General features: G+C 38.7%; 1 protein-coding gene across 1 annotated transcript; it reads right to left on the bottom strand.

Moving 5' to 3' along the window:
- Nucleotides 1-3,710: 3,710 nt before the first annotated feature.
- On the bottom strand, nucleotides 3,711-18,176 carry MLN (motilin). Its single transcript, XM_089673604.1, has 5 exons — nucleotides 18,138-18,176; nucleotides 18,023-18,061; nucleotides 13,021-13,142; nucleotides 7,649-7,741; nucleotides 3,711-3,912 (listed from the first exon to the last, which is right to left on the bottom strand). The coding sequence occupies exons 3-5, from the start codon at nucleotides 13,138-13,140 to the stop codon at nucleotides 3,808-3,810; spliced, it is 318 nt and encodes a 105-aa protein (XP_089529730.1). The 5' UTR covers nucleotides 13,141-13,142; nucleotides 18,023-18,061; nucleotides 18,138-18,176; the 3' UTR covers nucleotides 3,711-3,807.
- Nucleotides 18,177-18,435: the final 259 nt, after the last annotated feature.

Genomic DNA, 18,435 nt, shown 5'->3' with positions numbered 1-18,435 from the left:
GTGTACTCAGGGGCCGCGACCTAGTCTCTGTCTGCTCCAAGTCCATCCCCACCATCAGGGGCCCTGGTGAACAAGCAGACTGGGAGTTAGACTTCGCGCTCTGGGGACTCCTATTCCGTGGGTCGCTAGAGGTACCGCCAGGTGGTTCATTACAGCCCTGTACACACCACACATTTAAGTTGTAGTATGCTGCATAAAAATGCAACATGTCTTCATTTATGCACAGAGCATCACATCTCACCACATGTCATGGCACATAGGGTTGAATGAAGCCTCATCTAGTGTCACTTCAAAAATAAAGAAAATACAGGGTGATTGAAAAGTAACTCCCTACTTTAAACTATTTATACATTTTTTATATGAAGTTACTTTTTTCTCAATTCTTTAATGTATGTTCCTTAATGACAATTTAATCTGTATTGTTGTTTTTCTTTTCAGATTGATTATTTTGTTTTAAAATTCGAAGCCCCATAAAGATGTCCAGACATTTAACTGTACAAGAGCGTGCCCAGTTAGCTGCACGCTACGAAGTTTGGAAATCAGTTGTTTAAGTGCAAAGATGGTGGAGGACCATCAAAGCAAAACATGGTCAGATCGATGCAAAGACCTTCAAGAACTGTCATGCAAAACTCATGGCGACAGGTTCTGTAATGGATGCTCAAAGAAGCGGTCGCCCTTCCAATGCCAGTGACCCGGAGATAGTGAGAACAATTCAAGAAATGTTCACTCAGAGCCCAAAAAAGTCCATTCGACAAGCAGCAAGGGAAAGTGGCCTCTCTTTTCACTGTGTACGAACTGTGCTCAAGAAGAATTTTAAATAAAACTCCATGTTATGTGTGTTCTTCTCATATTCATTTTTTGGAAAAATAATGATTAAAAAATAAATTATAAGATTTTTAAAATAAGGAGTTACTTTTCAATCACCCTGCAGTCAACAATGCATCACAACATCCCAACACAATGCACAGCGGCATGCATGATTTAGACTGCATTCACCTCTGTGCAAAGGGTAATTTTGAAGCATTTTTTCAGGTATTTTACAAAGGTTTTACAAGCATTTTTGCACTTGTATTAAGCTTCAGGTGTTTGTTTCCTGGGCTGGACAAGAGGGGGGGAGAACAGTTCTAGAGGAGGAGAGAGTCCTTCAGAGGTGCAGAAATGCACATATCATGTTTTCAATTGATTTCGGGACCCAAAATGCCTGAATATGCTAAATAAAAACTCATGTACTTTATGCGATTAGGGCATAGATCAGCCTTTCTTAACCTTTTTTAATATGGAGAAACCCTTGAAAGAACTTTCCAGTCTCAGGGAACCCCTGCTAATATTTACTAGATACACAGCTCAAGGTAAATAAGTTTTATGGTCACTGGGAAGTTTGTTCCTTACGCTTGTGGGCATGGGGAAGAATCCACCCTTATATATGGTGTGGCAGTACGGTATCCTGCCACGGTGGAAATCATGATGGACACCCAGGATTCTCAACTATACAGGTTGAGGGGCTCCAGGCAGATCTCATAATGCAGAGGAAACTGGTTTATCAGTTTCCTCTTTGGTTTCTAAAGCCTGTTTTGGGACCTGTAGCCTGGAGATTTCTTAGAGATTTGGGAGGGATGAAATCTCCAATCCTGGGCCCATATTTTGGGAGCAGCCAGTGCGCTGATTGCACAGGTGTGTGCAGGCCTTTTTGTGGAGGCCAGGCCATGATTCTGAGCTCCACCCCGGCAGACAGGAGTCAGGAGGGCTCCACCCCGGCAGACGGGAGGTCTCTGCCTTGGAGTCAGGTGGAAGCCAGACTAGCTGTGTGCTAGTGCCATATTTTGGGAAGACTCTGCAGGAGACAGAGTTAAAACTGTGTACAAGCCAGGAGGCTGAATACTGTTAATTTGATTGATGGTGGATACCCCTGCGTGGGAAGCATTTTTGTTGGACATTCTTTAAATAAAATTGGGCAAAAAGGCCCTTAAAAAGAAGCGAGTTGCTTTGTGCTTTGAAGAAGCTCTACCACTAGAAGCGAGTTCCCACAATGGCAAAAAGATCATTGTTGTCAGCAGTTACTTATTTGAAAGGCAGACATTGCTCATTCCTTAACCACTTCCAGACCGGACACTTTTACCCCCTTCCTGACCAGGGCAATTTTCAGCTTTCAGCGCTATCACACTTTGAATGACAATTGCACGGTCATGCAACACTGTACCCAAATTAATTTTTTACCATTTTTTTGAGACAGATAAAGCTTTATTTTGGTGGTATTTATTCACCGCTGGGATTTTTTTTTTTTTTGCTATGTAAATGAAAAAGTCCAAAATTTTTGAAAAAAAGTGTTTTTTTTATAAAATTTTGCAAATAAATAATATTTAATCATAAGTCTTTTAAAAAAAAAATATTCCGTTATCTTTTTAGTAAAAAAAAAATCCAAATTATTTTATGACCAAAAATGATAATTTATAAACATTTTTTTTACATTTTTATTTTATTTTTTTATATTATTATTTTTTATTTAATTTTTTTTTTACATACTGTCACCCTAGCAGTACAGTGTCACCATGGTGACACTGTACTACTTGTGGGGGGTGATGAAGATTTTTTTTTTTTTTTTACACTGATTGCTTTTACACCCATATAGGATGTAAAAGCAATCATTTCTCTTTCTCTCTGTCTGCATTCTTGCAGTCATTGAGAAGTACTGAGTGAGCAGTGATTGGTCACAGCTTGTCACATGGTACAAGGCTGTTGTGAATAGCCTTGTACCATGTGACCTCTGTGATCATTCACAGATTTCACACGTAGTAAGCAATAATATCACAAGTGACATCTTGCTTACTTCTTTGCATGTGATCGCTGATCGCGGATCGTGGATCACGGTGCTGCACGCTGCCAGGGAGCGCGCACATGCAGGGTGCGGGGAGGCCGTTTATAAACGGCCACCCGACCCTGCACTGCCACCGTCCGGCCGTTTATATACAACGGCCGGTCAGGAAGTGGTTAAGGAACCCCTAGCAACCTCTGGAGGATCAAGATGATTCACAGAACCCTGGTTGATAAACGCTGCTGTAAGTGTAGGGTTGAACTTTTGAACAGGGACAATTAGAAATAATGGTATTCTGCATGCTGAGGTGTAATCAAGTGCAGGGAAGCAAGCTAAAAAAACACATGTGTGAATGGGAGCTTATAACGTGCATCCTGGTGTAAATGTGCCTTAAAAGTCAGCAGGTCAGGATTATCAGTGGTTACCAGAAGTCGCTTTCAAGAAAGTTCGGCAAGTTCAGATGTCACTAAAGTTTATCTTCCACTCTGAAGATAGAATGGTTTATAGCTGGTTAATAGCCAAAAACGATAAACTGAAAAGAACCGATGAATATTTATATGGAAGGAAACATGCCAAATTGATTTAATTTAAGACAACAACAAATAAACATAATAAAATATTTACCATCTGATAACGTAAGGTTAACTTTAATATAATATCTTTCCCTCATCTGTAAAAATATCTTTCTCTTTCCTGATAAAATCATTTATCATTTACCTCCATGACTACAAAATGTCACCATATCACTCATGTGAGAGTACTGCCATTTCTATGGAAACAAAATTGGTCTTTTTTTATATAGTTAAGTACATTTTGAAATTATATCACATATCAAGTAATGTAGAGTTGTAAGGAAATGTGTATGTATTTGGTTTTCCATTCAAAGAAACACACAAATGCATATGTTCCATATATTTATTCACTTTGCTTATCTAAAATGAAATAGGTTTCATTTTTATCCTGTGGTTTAATCAAGGTGCAGATGATCAAATAGTACATTAAGATTTTTGAGCTTCTCCACCAAAAATGTCTTCGACAAAATTTCTGTAGTTATCGATCTGTTGTGTGTCCAGCCTAAGCTCAAGCTCAGCAGGGGCCTTTAACTGATAACAAGTGGACGAAAAAACATTGTTTAAACATTTTTGAAACATAAACTCCTTTATATGTAATATATTGACATGCTGTATAGAACTGATACATACGGTATAATGGTCATAATTATAAACAATCATAAATAAAATTAAGGTTCTCATATTTATTACAAAGGTTTACATTTGACATTTTTTAAAAGAAAACTGGCCAAAAGTACTATTACTCTGCAAAGCTACGCTTTTTGACCAAAGAGTTTTTTCAAGCCTTAAAATCAAAGTACTGTAAAACAACAGGTAACACATGAAAGGACAGCTATTCTGGCCTTTGCACCCTGTCACTTCTCGGTAAGTCTGACCTACCAGATGCTGTCTGACAATTTGCCCTGTGCACTGGACCATGAAATTGTTTAATGACATCTCAAAGCAGCAAAGCCTGGGCAATAGCACAGATGCAGGTGGATCCCACAATGAAAACCCTACTGATCAACCATTCTCCAGCAAAAGGTCTGCTATTCCTTCAGCAGTTCACAGACCTTCTGATTACACCAACTCCAGCATATCCAAGATGGATTATCCTAGAGAACCTAAATGTCTGGGTCTGACAATATCGAAAAAACTCCTAAATGTTATTAGAATTTTGAGCTTACAAACTTTCTATGCCACTCATAGATATACACTATATTGCCAAAAGTATTGGGACACCCCTCCAAATCATTGGATTCAGGTGTTCAAATCACCTCCATGGCCACAGATGTATAAAATCAATCACCTAGACATGCAGACTGCCTCTACAAACATTAGTGAAAGAATGGGTCGCTCTCCAGAGTGCAGTGAATTCAAGCATTTTACCATGATGGGTTGCCATCTGTGAAATTTCCTTGCTACTAAATATTCCACAGTCAAATGTTAGTGGTATTATAACAGAGTGGGAGCAACTGGAAACAACAGCAACTTGTGAAATGACAGACTGCAACAGTCACGTAAAATAACAGAGCGGGGTCAGCGCATGCTGAAGTGCACAGTGCGCAGAAGTCACCAACTGTCTGCACAGTCAATAGCTAAAGACCTCAAAACTTTATGTGGCCTTCAGATTAGCACAACAAAGGTGTGTAGAGAGCTTCATGGAATGGGTTTCCATGGCTGAGCAGCTGCATCCAAGCTTTACATTTATTTATTATTACAGGTACTTATATAGCGCTGTCAATTTACGCAGCTCTTTACATATACTATATATATTGTAAATTCACATCAGTCCATTGGAGTGTGGGAGGAAACCAGAGTACCCAAAGGAAACCCATGCAGGCACAACATACAAACTCCAGGCAGGTGGTGCCGTGGTTGGGATTCGAACCAACGACCCTAGTACTGCCAGGCAGAAGTGCTAACCATTTAGCCACTGTGCTGCCCAAACATCACCAAATGCAATGCAAGGTGTCAGATGCAGTGGTGTAAAGCACGCCGCCATTGGACTCTAGAGCAGTGGAGACATGTTTTCTGGAGAGACTAATCACTCTTCTCTGTCTGGGTTTGGCAGTTGTCAGGAGAACAATACTTGCCTGACTGCATTGTGCGAAGTGTAAAGTTTGGTGGAGGGGGATTATGGTGCGGGGCTGTTTTCAGGGGTTGGGCTTGGCCCCTTAGTTCCAGTGAAGGGAACTCTTAAGGCATCAGCATACCAAGACATTTTGGACAATTTCATGCTCCCAACTTTGTGGGAACAGTTTGGGGATGGCTCCTTCCTGCTTGATTATGACTGCACACAGTGCACAAAGCAAGGTCCATAAAGACATGGATGAGTGAGTTTGGGGTGGAGGAACTTGACTGGCCTGCAACCTGACTGAACCCCTTTGGGATGAATTAGAGCAGAGACTGTGAGCCAGGCCTTCTCATCCAACACCAGTACCTGACCTCACAAATGCGCTTCTGGAAGAATAGTCAAACATTCCCATAGACACACTCCTAAACCTTGTGGGCAGCCTTCCCAGAAGAGTTGAAGCTGCAAAGGGTGGGCCAACTCAATATTGAACCCTACAGACTAAGACAGGGATGCCATTAAAGATCAAGTGTGTGTAAAGGCAGGCGTCCCAATACTTTTGGCAATATAGTGTACCTTGGACCTAGATCCCAGTCTCTTCACTACTTACTGGTTATACACTTTTTAGCCCTTTCAGAATATTTAGAAATCCCTCCACAGCTTGGATTTTTTTTTTCAAATCTTCTCTAATTCATAAAGGTTTGAATCTGTGTTTTTATGTCATCACTGTCAGATGCTTTTCAACCCTCTGAACTTTGCATAACCATTATTTTTAATGGGGCAGCATGAAGTGTACAATTTGTTTGCAGGCAAAGTACAAGTACTCTTCACTTTCAGAAGACAGAAATTTCCTTACACGGTACTGTTTTTTAATACACTTCTGTAAAATTGCAGCCCTCCCTTTGTAGGAATTAAAAAGAATTTACAATAAATTGAATAGAAAATTCTGTTTCTGCATTCACACTGCATGAGTGCTGAGAAGCATAGGCTTAAAGCTGTAACTATATTTTAAAAGAAACCCTGCCCCACCAAAAAAAAAATGGAGAGTATGATTAAGTTGAAAAGGGCAAGGTCCTTTTTTGAGAATTTCAGTTCAAGTCACAGTTACACTGTGAGTACACATGAATACTAACTTGACATAGTTCAAAAGGTCTGTCCTTACCTTGAGTGCCAGACAGAAATTAGACTTACCACATTTTAACCAATTCCGGACACTTTCACCCCCTTCCTGTCTAGGCCAATTTTCAGCTTTTAGTGCTATCACACTTTGGATGACAATTGCGCGGTCATGCAACACTGTACCAATATGAATTTTTTAGCTTTTTTTTGAGACGGATAAAACTTTATTTTGGTGGTATTTATTCACCACTTGGATTTTAATTTTTTTTCTATATAAATGAAAAAGTCCAAACATTTTGAAAAAAAAGTGTTTTTCTTATACAATTTTGCAAATAAATAATCTTTCTTCATAAATGTTGGCCAAAATGTATTCAGTTATCTTTTTAGTAAAAAAAAAATAACCCAAGTTAGTTTATAACCAAAAATTATAATTTTTCAAATTAATTTTTACATTTTTATTTTATTTTTTATATTATTATCATGTGTGTTTTTTTAACATACCATCACCCTAGCAGTACAGTGTCACCATAATGACACTGTACTACTTGTGGGGGGTGATGAAGATTTTTTTTCTTTTTTTACACTGATTGCTTTTATACCCATACCCAAGGCTGTAAAAGCAATCATTTCTCCTTCTCTCTGGCTGCATTCTTGCAGCCATTGAGAAATACTATGAGAACTATGATTAGTCACAGCTTGTCACATGGTACAAGGCTGTTGTGAATAGCCTTGTACCATGTGATCATTCACAGATTTCACAAGTAGTAAGCAATGATGTCAGGGAGTGACATCTTGTTTACTACTATTTATGTGATCACTGATTGGCCAAATGGGGATCACATGAATCGGGACCTCACACAGAGGTCCCGTACAGTGATTGGTGTTCCGCTGTGCCCGGAGGACACAGTGGACACCGGATCGCGGTGCTGTGCGCTCCCAGGGAGCACGCACAGGCACTGAATGCCTTTTTTTCTTAAAGATTAGGATCAGAACAGGAAACTCATTTCGAATGTGAACAGTTTTTTTGTCTAAGTGTTATATAATATGTATATTTTTTGCCTAAGCGTTATATAACATGTATATCTGCTATCCTACCTTTATGACATCTTCTTCTTCCAGATCTCCAACACCGCGTAGATCTCCTCCTTCTGATCTCTGTTGCAAAAACTTTTTGCATGAACCCCCCTTCTGCAGCAGCAATCAAAAGGAAAATCAATGCATTAGAAGAATTTACCTCCAATTAGAGCCACATGTCAAAACAATAAGCAGATCATGAAGATAGAGGCAGCTGAAATTGTAAATTATTTTTCTTGTAAAAGTTAACTTGCCCCCTTCCATTTCCTGAGCCTAATACTGGGCAAACTTTCTATTTCAGGTATAAGCTTGGCTTCTGTGTTATAAAATATATTTACGGAGCTCAGTAGCTCAAGCTCAGATTTACAGTGGCCCTTTAATTTATCTTCCAGCCTAATCTGTTCAGCTAAGAGAGACAGAGTCTGAAGTGAACAACTTTTGCTGTGCTCTATCTTTAAAAAATCCATTGTTCTTAGAATTTGATGTCATGGTAATACCCTGTATATATTTTTTATTGTTCCCTCTGTAATCACATTCTTAATGTTAAATTCCCAGGTGTATTGGGAGGTGTACTATAAAGCTAAGGTAATGAGTTGGGTTGAAATTAAAAATGTGCGCACAGCTCAGCTGCAATATGCAAAAACACATTGCGTGTACACTGTAGATTCAGACTGTAAAATTGCATATACACTTATAGGCTCCTATGATATCCATATAAACATAACAACTAATAGATTTATTGTATTCACATCAGAGAAAATGTGTTCTGGAGTCTAAGTAGTTGATAGAGATTTCTCCATTTTACTGTTTTTTTTCCAAACTTTTAATCTTTTCAATATGCCATTTTATTTCTGCTTCACAGACCAAAAAAGGGATACATAGCGCATTCACTCTGTGTTCATGTTCATCAGGGATTTTCTCAATCAACTATGCATCAGTAAAGATGGTCCATTTACCATACAGATTAATGGTCCATGGATCAATCACAGATCATGCTAACACATATCTCACCTTATGTGATGGCAAAATCAATACATTAATTTAAATTGGAGTGGTTGCTGCCTTTACAAGAAAAGACATTAGTTGTTATAGTTTGAAGACATTATGTGAATGTGCTAAGGAATAGTTCTCATTTCCATTTTCAGAATGTCATACTTCATAATCTAGCAAAACTACCTCTGATGCTGTGAAATTCCAAGCAGTAGTATCAGCCCTCCATCCATCTCCATACCATAAGGGAAAGGTATTGTAGTCCAGCAGAGGAGAGCTCAGGCAGGGATAATAATGCTGCTTGAGATTTAAGTGCAGCCCATACATGGGGTTATTAGCTGACTACAGGGAACTGAGAGTATGCATATATAGATATGTTTTGTACTGAGAATATTTTTTTAGTTGCAGGATTTTATATAGGGAGTAAGTACTAGTAAAAGTAAAATTAAAACTTTTTTTTTTTACCCTGCATCAAGAAGTGACTGATATCTGTAACAGACAAAATAACACTAAAAACACATTTCTTTCTTGAATATCACATGACTCAGAGCAGCTTCATTAATACTAACAGGGTTATGCACCATCTACAGGTGACTGGACACTGGCAAAAAAGACAGGAAGTCCCCTCCTAGGTATAACCCCTCCCCTGAAGGCAGGGCTTCAGCTTCGCTTTGCCAGTGTCTGTTATTCCTACTTATTTGAGAGCCAGGTAGACCATTTTGAGGAAAATTTACTATAGGACATGGAAATCTTACATAGTTAATCTGGCTGAAAAAAGACAAAAGTCCACCCAGTTCAACAAAAAAAAAGTTATAATCCTATACCCACAGTTGATCAAGAGGAAGGCAAAAAAACCCAGCAAAGCATAATCAAATTTGCTCCTGCAGGGAAAAAAAAGTCCTTCCTGATCCCCCGAGAGGCAATTGGATATGCCCTGGATCAACTTTACCTATACATGTTAGTATCCAGTTTTAATATGTGTATCTAGGAAATAATCCAGGCCTTTTTTTAAAGCAACCCACTGAGTTGGCCAGAACCAAATCTTGAGGGAATCTATTCCACATTTTCACAGCTCTTACTGTGAAGAAACCTTTCCGTATTTGGAGATTAAATCTCTTTTCCTCTAGACGTAAAGAGTGTCCCCTTGTCTTCTGTGATGACCTCAGGGTGAATAACTCTACACTGAGTTCACTATATGAACCACTGATGCATTTCTACATGTTGATCATATCCCCCCTTAATCTACTCTTCTCAAGAGAGAATAAATTCAGTTCCTCTAATCTTTCTTCATAGCTGAGCTCCTCCATGCCTCTTATCAGTTTGGTTGCCCTTCTCTGTACTTTCTCCATTTCCCCAATGTTCTTTTTGTGAACTGGTGCCCAAAACTGAACTGCATATTCCACATGAGGTCTTACTAATGATTTGTACAGGGGTAAAATGATATCTCTCTCTCTGGAGTCATATCTCAAATCTTATATTTCTTTGCTCAGAATTTTCATTATCTTTTTTTCCTCAAACAGGGGCATGATCAAGGGGCAGATTTCGGAGCTGGCCATCTTTGTACAGTGTGTGACAAGTATTGTACTCCGGCCAGACTGACATCTTTCCCATGGGATCTCAATTTGCTTCATTCTGATAAAGAAAAAAAACCTCTGTTTGAACCCATTCAAGCTCTTCCCTTTTGTCCTTTTGACATGAAAGATTGTGTTTCTGGTTACAATCATTTTGGTTCATAAGGTCTTATAACTGGCTGTTCTTTCCTAAAAGGAGCCTTTCCTTGCACTCCTCCATTGTAGGCTGGTTCTTCACCCTCAGCCATCTTTTTTTTCCTAAGGTGATTTCAACCTACCATCTCAACCAGGACATTGTATTACCTTCCTTTTGTCCTAGGTCTCAGGCCACAGATGACAAGGCTTTTTACACTTGGATGTGGTTCGTGCTATTAACTATTCGAGTTACCTGTAGTTGACTGTCAAGATCACCATTTGGACTTTTTCTTTGTACCTCTTCAGGGTACTTTCGGACATCCCTGAGAGCAAAGATTAATCAACTTGCTCTGTGTGCCATGATAAACAATACTGAATTTTTGGCTTACCTATAAAATCCACTTCTTGTAATACATCCTGGGACATAGAGATCCCTCCCCGCTGTATTCTGGTTTATGGCTTGCTGCAAAAACTGAAGCCTTGCCTACAGAAGAAGGGGCTAAAGCTAGTAGGGGACCTCTTGTTTTTATTGCCAGTGTCCAATCACCTATAGGTGGTGCATAACTCTGTTCATAAGCATTAATGAAGATGCTCTGTGTCCCATGATGTACTCCAAGGAATGACAAGGGGGAAGCTAGGACCCCTGTTAGCTTTTTATTGCTTTCTTTGTACCCACTGAAAAATCCCTATCACATGCAGCCACAGTGACAACGCTGCCACTAGGACAGGAAGAGATGGACAATCTGACCAACAAAATACAGAAAAAAAAACAGGCATGCATTCCAAGTGTTCCCTACTCCATCCAAAACTAAAGAAAAATTTTTAGTCAGAGACATATTTTACTTTAACTTTTAATCACCAAAAATGTGATAGCTTGACCAATACAACATTAAAATGAATATATACTAAGTTAACCATTTCAATACCGGGCAATTTTACCCAAACTAAAATTTTATCATTTTCTTCACACAACTAGAGCTTTCTTTTGGTGGTATTTAATCACTGCCGGGGTTTATTTTTTGCTAAATTAACAAAAAAAGACCGAAATATAAAAAAACCAAAAACACGTTTTTCTTTGTTTCTGTTATAAAAGTTTGCAAATAAATAATTTTTCTTCATAAATTTAGGCCAAGATGTATTCTGCTACATGTCTTTGGTGAAAATAACCCAAATTAAGATGTATTTTTTAGTTTATAGGAAAGTTATAGAGTTCACAATCTATGGTATAGATCTGAATATTGATCAATCCTGAAGTACTGACAGCCAATCTAATTTCTTGAGGTCCAAAAATGTCAGAACAGTACAGATATCCCCCAAATGACCCCTTTTTGCAAAGTAGACAGTCCGACGTACTTCATAAGAGGCATGGTGAGTTTTTTGAAGTTGTATTTTTTTGTCATAATTTTCCGGAAAATGAAAAAATGAAAAAAATTATTTTCACAATTTTTTTTTTACATACTGTCACCAGTGCATTACAGCGTCATCATATAACTGGCATGGCGGTGATCAGGGCCACTGACTGGTGACAGTATGAAAAAAAAAATACATATATATATATATTTTTTTTTATTATTATTTTTAATTTATTACATTTTTTTTATTTTTTTTAAAGATTTATTCTTCATATTTCCCTATGTCCAAAGTAGTACAATGTTACCACAGTAACATTGTACTACCTTGGGGAAGCGATCAGTATTTATTTATTTTTTTTTTTACACAATTTGCTTATAGCAAAGAATTACTTTGCTATAAGCAAGCATTTACCTGAATGACATCGATTCATTAAGGGTTTTTTTTTTTTGTGCTTAGCTGTGGCCAAATCACAGCTAGTGTCTAGCTGTGATTTGGCCACAGCTAATCACATGCCATGTGCATGTGATCGCTGTGACCATTCACAGCTAGACACTAGTATACAATGGATGGCATGAATGAAGCCATCCATTGTATACAACTGTCATGTGACCAGCTGTGATTGGTCACAGCAGGTCACACGGTACCGGAAACGGGGCCGATACTCAGATCTGTCTTCGGCCGTGTCCGAGGTACATGGCCAGTGACAGATCGCGCTGCTGTGCGGCTCTGTAAGCGCGAGATTTGCGCATGCCTGGGAGTAGGCCAAATGGCGTCCACCCAGAAAGCTAAAGCATTTTGCCGGCCGCCAAATGGCAAATGGTTAAAGTGCTAAGAAATTAATGAGTTACTGCTAATTTTCAAAACTTTTCTTTATCAAAGTACCAAACTAGGAGCTGCACAAAAAATCAAGTATTGTTTAGTCAACTAAAGGAATCTTGCACGTGAGTGCAGAATTATTGCATGGCATTACTTGTCAACTTGTTCCAACTGTGTTGAAAATTATAGCTCACCTCACATTTTTTAATATAATTCAAATGACAAGGTTGCGAAATGTTTGCACTGATATCAGTGAATATTACTATAAACACACTTTATATAAATCAGTTTGTAAACTATGTTTAATTATTAATATGTTGCCTGTTTTTTCCAACGCTTCCTCTGTCATTTCCCTCTTAAATTACTTTTCATATCAGCACAGTTGGAATAAGCTATGGGAAAAGGACTTCGTGACTTGTGAATGTAAATCTATGGAGCTAGCACATACTGCACAACATCCTCCTTTTTTCCTAATGAAAGTGAAATATGTTGTTATCTATAATTTAGTAACAAATATGGCCATAATACCTGCATATTACAAGCATCGCTGTGTGAGAAAAAATGAAGGAAACTCCCTTGTGTCCTCTCTGCCAGCATGCACAAACCATATGTGATGAGTAAAATCGACAATACTGCACGAAAGACCATTGCTGAAACAGAAAGAGATCAGATAACTAAGACATATGCAATAATGATAATTTCCTAGAAACAACTTTCTTTTGTGCAGGCGGAGAGATGGATTTCTACACAAAAATTGTATAATAACATTTTCATTTAACCACTTACCCTCCAGAGGATTTACCCCTCCTTGCCTGTCCAGGCCATTGTTTGCGATACGGCGCTGCATTACTTTAACTGACAATTGTGCGGTCATGCAAGGCTGCACCCAAATGAAATTTACGCCATTTTTTTTCCACAAATAGATCTTTTTTTCAGTTGTATTTGATCGCCTGTGCATTTTTATTTTTTTGGCTATAAAAAAAACCTGACAATTTTGAGAAAATATTTGCTATTAAACATGTTCAGTAAAAAAAGTAAAAATCTAATTTTGTCAGACATTTAGGCCAAAATGTATTCTGCGACATGTCTTTGCTAAAAAAAAATCCCAATACATGTAAATTAATTGGTTTACGTGAAAGTTATAGCGGGACTGTGGGACTACAGCGGGCATTCTGACACTGGGGGGGGAAACTGACTTGGTGTCACTGACATCACCAGTGACACCAATTCAGTGATCAGTGCTAATAAAAAGCACTGACACTGTACTAATGGCACTGGGCAGGAAGGGGTTAACATCTGGGGCAATTAAAGGGTTAACTGTGTGCTGTTTCACATTATGTGCTGTGTGTGTGTCACTGTAAACACACTGCTTTGTCTGGCTCTACTATGCAGAGCCATACAAACCAGTGTGCAGGTGCTGGCAGGGGAGAGAACTGCATTGTTTACATACAGTTCTCTCCTCCCGTCGGTAATACTTGGCGACCACCGGGTGCCGGCGAGTAATCACCGGCCGGAACCCAGTGATTGACAGCCGAGGCCGTGAACGGCCATACATCGCTTTTAATCTAACCTTTAAAAATAATTGTACTTTGTCAATTATGAAATATTCCTGGGGCAGAATATTGGCTTTGAAAAAATATTAATCTGACTTTTTTTTTATGGTAAGAATTAGGTCCTTTTATTAAAAGCTAGTAATATTAATGGGTGGTGCCATTTGATAATGCTGACATGTGCTCCTGATTGATTCAATCAGTATAAAATAAGATTTTTTAGATTGGTCCACTTTCAATAGTGGCAAAATTATATAGCAAAGTTTAAATGAATGTGGACATTTGTTAAAACTGGATTTTCTTTTTTAAATTGTCAGATATAATACCAAAATACATAAGAAGAGAACTTCATAATATTATTGTTCATTCTGTCTGTATGTGGCCAGCTGTGCGCTCAGAGCAGTTCTTGGTTCATGGCATATATATAGCAAGATGCACAGTATAGAACTACTTGTTTCCAGCTGCTTTGACCTCGTAGTTCTAATGAGTGTATGATATGGAGCAGTGGTTATGGAAGAGATTTTGTGCCCATTCATCCCTGTTAAGCTGTATAAATAGTCATATATCTAAAATATTTTGTCATCAGCATTTATGACCACAAGTATAGCAATATTTATTGACATAGGTATAATATATTATTAGCGTGATATTCGGTATTAAAGGATAAGTTCACCTTTTGTTATGTAACACCCATATTCAGAATCGGACCTGCGCCCTGCAACCCCTTGCTCCCCGCGATCCCCGTTGCTGTGACAGCCAGCTTCTCCTCCATACTAGCTGTCACATCACAAATTTTTAAAAAACATGGCCATACTGGGCTGTGCCTGCCCGGCTGCGTCACTCATTCACAGCATTCTGTGAATGGGAAAAACTACAAGTCCCAGCAGCCTTTGCAGCTGTCGGCTTGTAGTTTTCAATCAACTACCTCGGCGCTCCACAGCACCGGGGTAATTCATTGAGCCTTCCTCAGTAAGTATCTGCTTGACCATGCAGGATGTACGAGCAAGCAGATATACTGACAGGTCAGGGGGAGACCTGCATGGCACCAGTGATCTGCTGATTGCTGATGCAATGCTTTAGAGGTTCTTGAAACAAAAAATAATAAATGCCTATTTTTTTTACCTGCAAAAATGTGCATTTATTATCTTCTGTTAAAAGGTGAACTTATCCTTTGTTAAAAGGGGCGGCACAGTGGCTTAGTGGTTAGCACGTCTGCCTTGCAGTAAATGGGTCATGGGTTTGATTCCTGACCATGGCGCCTTCTGTATGGAGTTTGCATGTTCTCCCTGTGCTTGTGTGGGTGTCCTCCGGGTGCTCCAGTTTCCTCTCACACTCCATGCTGGTAGGTTAATTGGATCCTGTCTAAATTGGCCCTAATATGTGTATGAATGTGAGTTAGGGACCTTTGATTGTACACCCCTTGAGGGTTAGGGACTGATGTGAATGTACAATATATATGCAAGGCGCTGGGTGAATTGATAGCACTATATAAGTACCTGTAATAATAATATGAAGTACCCCACAATACTAGTAACCTTTGAAACCAGCTGGGTACCTGTTTGCCATGAAGTTCTAATACTGGATAGACACTTTCCACTGTTTCGGGAGCAATGCAGTGGGAAGGAACAGGGCACTGAGCCTGAAAATACCATAGTAACTGTGGAGTGGACCCCCAACCCCTTTGAACTTAATGGTGATAAGGATGCTGCAGGAATGACCACTTATAATAATGTGTCTATTCTACTAACAGTCTTTGCAGGTGAACAGGAGGTGACCCCGAAGGTCCTCAAGATACCTGGTGTGAGAGGGAGCTAGATGTCTCTCTGGACAACTTTGGAACCACCTAGGTATGTGACCCTACTCTCACAAAAGCTTGGGAAAATGTGAAGGTAAACAGTGGGAGCCCAGTAGCTCCTGGGCTTGAGAATGTGTGTCTGGGCCTTATAGGAGGACAGTGTTGGATTTGGCCCATAAGCATTCCCTGGGGGCGGGGGGGATCACTTAGCATAAGAAAGGACCAAATAATGTATTTTACAGCATTTATTTGGGCCCAGGATGCATGCGAATGTGTGAATTGACAGCACTATATAAGTACCTGAAATCAATAATAAATAAATCCTTTAAGCAATGCATAAAAAGAGACAAAATTTGATGAACAGCCATGAAAAATGTAAATAGGTACAGAGAAATCTGAAGATGGTCTTAAACTGAGAGAAAATGTACAGAGAGAGAGAGAAAGAAAATGCACTTTCAATCAGCTTTCAAATGCAAACATGATTGAACAAACCAAAGCAACTTGCCATCAAGAGTTTATATTTTCATACTCATGAGACAGGTATTGGTGGTAGATTGTCTTGATTTGTTCAAACTAAAATGTCCTATGTGTATGATGAACATAAAAGTAGTTTTAGATCATTGATACAGGTGTCAATTTTCTTAACATGCTTTGTGATTTCTAGCACCAAAGCTTAATGCTGTCCTTACACAGCTCGAATTTTGGCTAATTCCTGCTGAATTGTCCAAAATCTGAGCTGTGTTTGGCTCTGCTGACCAAAATTTTACGAAATTCAGTTTTAACATTGAAGGAGCTTGGTGGAAAATTGTTGGCCGAACAGCGACTACAGTCTATTTAGTCACGTTTGGAGTGTTCAGACAGCTGCTGGTGCTGCGAATGTCTGAATACAATAGCTGGATGTGAAGATTTCTTTACCACCCCCACCTCATCCCCTGACTGTATCTGTGTGTACACACATAGCAGCACATACACTGTACTTTTTCATTTTGGATCTGTGTGTACACATGTGGATGGAATTTTTTTTATTGATCCTTAAGTTTATGTTGATAGCACAGTATTGATCTAATATGATGTGGGTACAAGTAAAGCAGACTGTATACAGTGTATACTGAATAAATGTCCATCCAATAATATAACAAAGTGATGAAAAGTTGATAAAAAATAAACCAGTGCCTGTGGTACTACAAGACACAGCAATACCAATGCTGAATATCCAAATAAGTGCTCTAAAATCCAGTGAGAGAATCCGCCACCTCGTATGGCTATGCACTCACCAGAAAGCTACAGGTATATTAGCATTAATGCTGATCTCTTAAATGAATCCTCAGGGATCCATATACCCAGAACGTCAGGACATGGCGCACCAGACCCGCATCCACGGAGAATTCCCTTTTCTGATCTGAGTTTACCAGCACTCATTGGAGAAGTCCTTTCTGGGTATATGGATCCCTGAGTATTCATTTAAGAGATCAGCATTAATGCTACTATACCTGTAGCTTTTTGGTGAGTGCATAGCCATAAGCGGTGGTGGATTCTCTCATTGGATTTTAGAGCACTTATTTGGATATTCAGCATTGGTAGTGCTGTGTCTTGTAGTACCACAGACACTTTTTTATTTTTTCATTTTTTATCAACTTTTCATCACTTTTTTTTATATTATTGGATGGACATTTATTTATGTATCATACCACTTCATCACTTTATTGTTATTATTATATATACACTTTATTGTCCTTTTTAATTTTTTTGCACTAATGATGCTATTTATCATTTAGTGCTGCACTTTATTTTATATGTTTTGTGGGATTTGCTGCCATTGTCCTTTGTGCTAGCGGCTGTCTATATCAGCACTCGCCACATATCTGCATTTAGACAGTGTATACTGTATGTAAGATTAGCCATGATCCTTTAAGTCATGCCCCATAGTTAGCACAATTTAGCAGTTTTTCAGTTCCAGGATGTTCCTCATTCCTAATTTAAAAAATTGGGAGGCATGTACTTGATATTCTCTGTAAGGCTAGCCATAGATGATTTTTTTTTTCATTCAACTAGTCTTTTTGCTGCATCCAAAAAGACATTTATCCTACTCCTAGGTCATACTATTATGGCATTGTCTGTACAGTTTTTTTTATGGTATCAGAATAAGTGAAACATAAAATAAAGAACAGTAAGCAGAGTCCATTACCTTGATGCTCTTTTAGCCCTTGAAGCTGTAGATTAAACTCTGTGGTGAAAAGATAAAGTAAGTTATGAGGAATGTGACCATTATAAAAGACAAAATAGTATAATAATTTACCCACCTATCCTTGTTTTGTTTGCTTTAAGTATAGATTGGGAATCTTCAGACCATATGTCAGCGTGCAATGTCAGTGCTATCTTTTATATGTCAGGTTTGGAGGCGTAGCAATGACATCAAATACAGATTTCTTCAGCCCTTAGAAACAATCATTTTTATTGCTCTTGTGATGTCAAACTGTAGTGCTGATGGAATACTTTCTGCCCTGCTCGTGCTTTTCTGTTGCTCAGTTTCCTTATGTCCCATCCAGCTATACAAACATACATTTTTCTACTGGAACACTTTATACACCCTGATGGTTC

This window comes from Staurois parvus, unplaced genomic scaffold (assembly GCF_062004578.1).
Source record: "Staurois parvus isolate SC_StPar_1 unplaced genomic scaffold, SC_StPar_1.0 ptg000142l, whole genome shotgun sequence".
NCBI classification, from domain to species: Eukaryota; Metazoa; Chordata; class Amphibia; order Anura; family Ranidae; genus Staurois; species Staurois parvus.
Note: the sequence above shows the minus strand (reverse complement) of the source record. Positions and strands in the feature narration are given on the sequence as shown.

What these genes read in the sequence shown, in the direction of transcription:
- MLN (XM_089673604.1), bottom strand. Translation starts at nt 13,140, where the DNA reads ATGGTCTTTCGTGCAGTATTGTCGATTTTACTCATCACATATGGTTTG. An exon ending in GCGATGCTTGTAATATGCAG is followed by an intron (nt 7,742 to 13,020) that starts GTATTATGGCCA and finishes TTGCTGCTGCAG; the next exon opens with AAGGGGGGTTCATGCAAAAA. An exon ending in AAGAAGAAGATGTCATAAAG is followed by an intron (nt 3,913 to 7,648) that starts GTAGGATAGCAG and finishes ACTTGTTATCAG; the next exon opens with TTAAAGGCCCCTGCTGAGCT.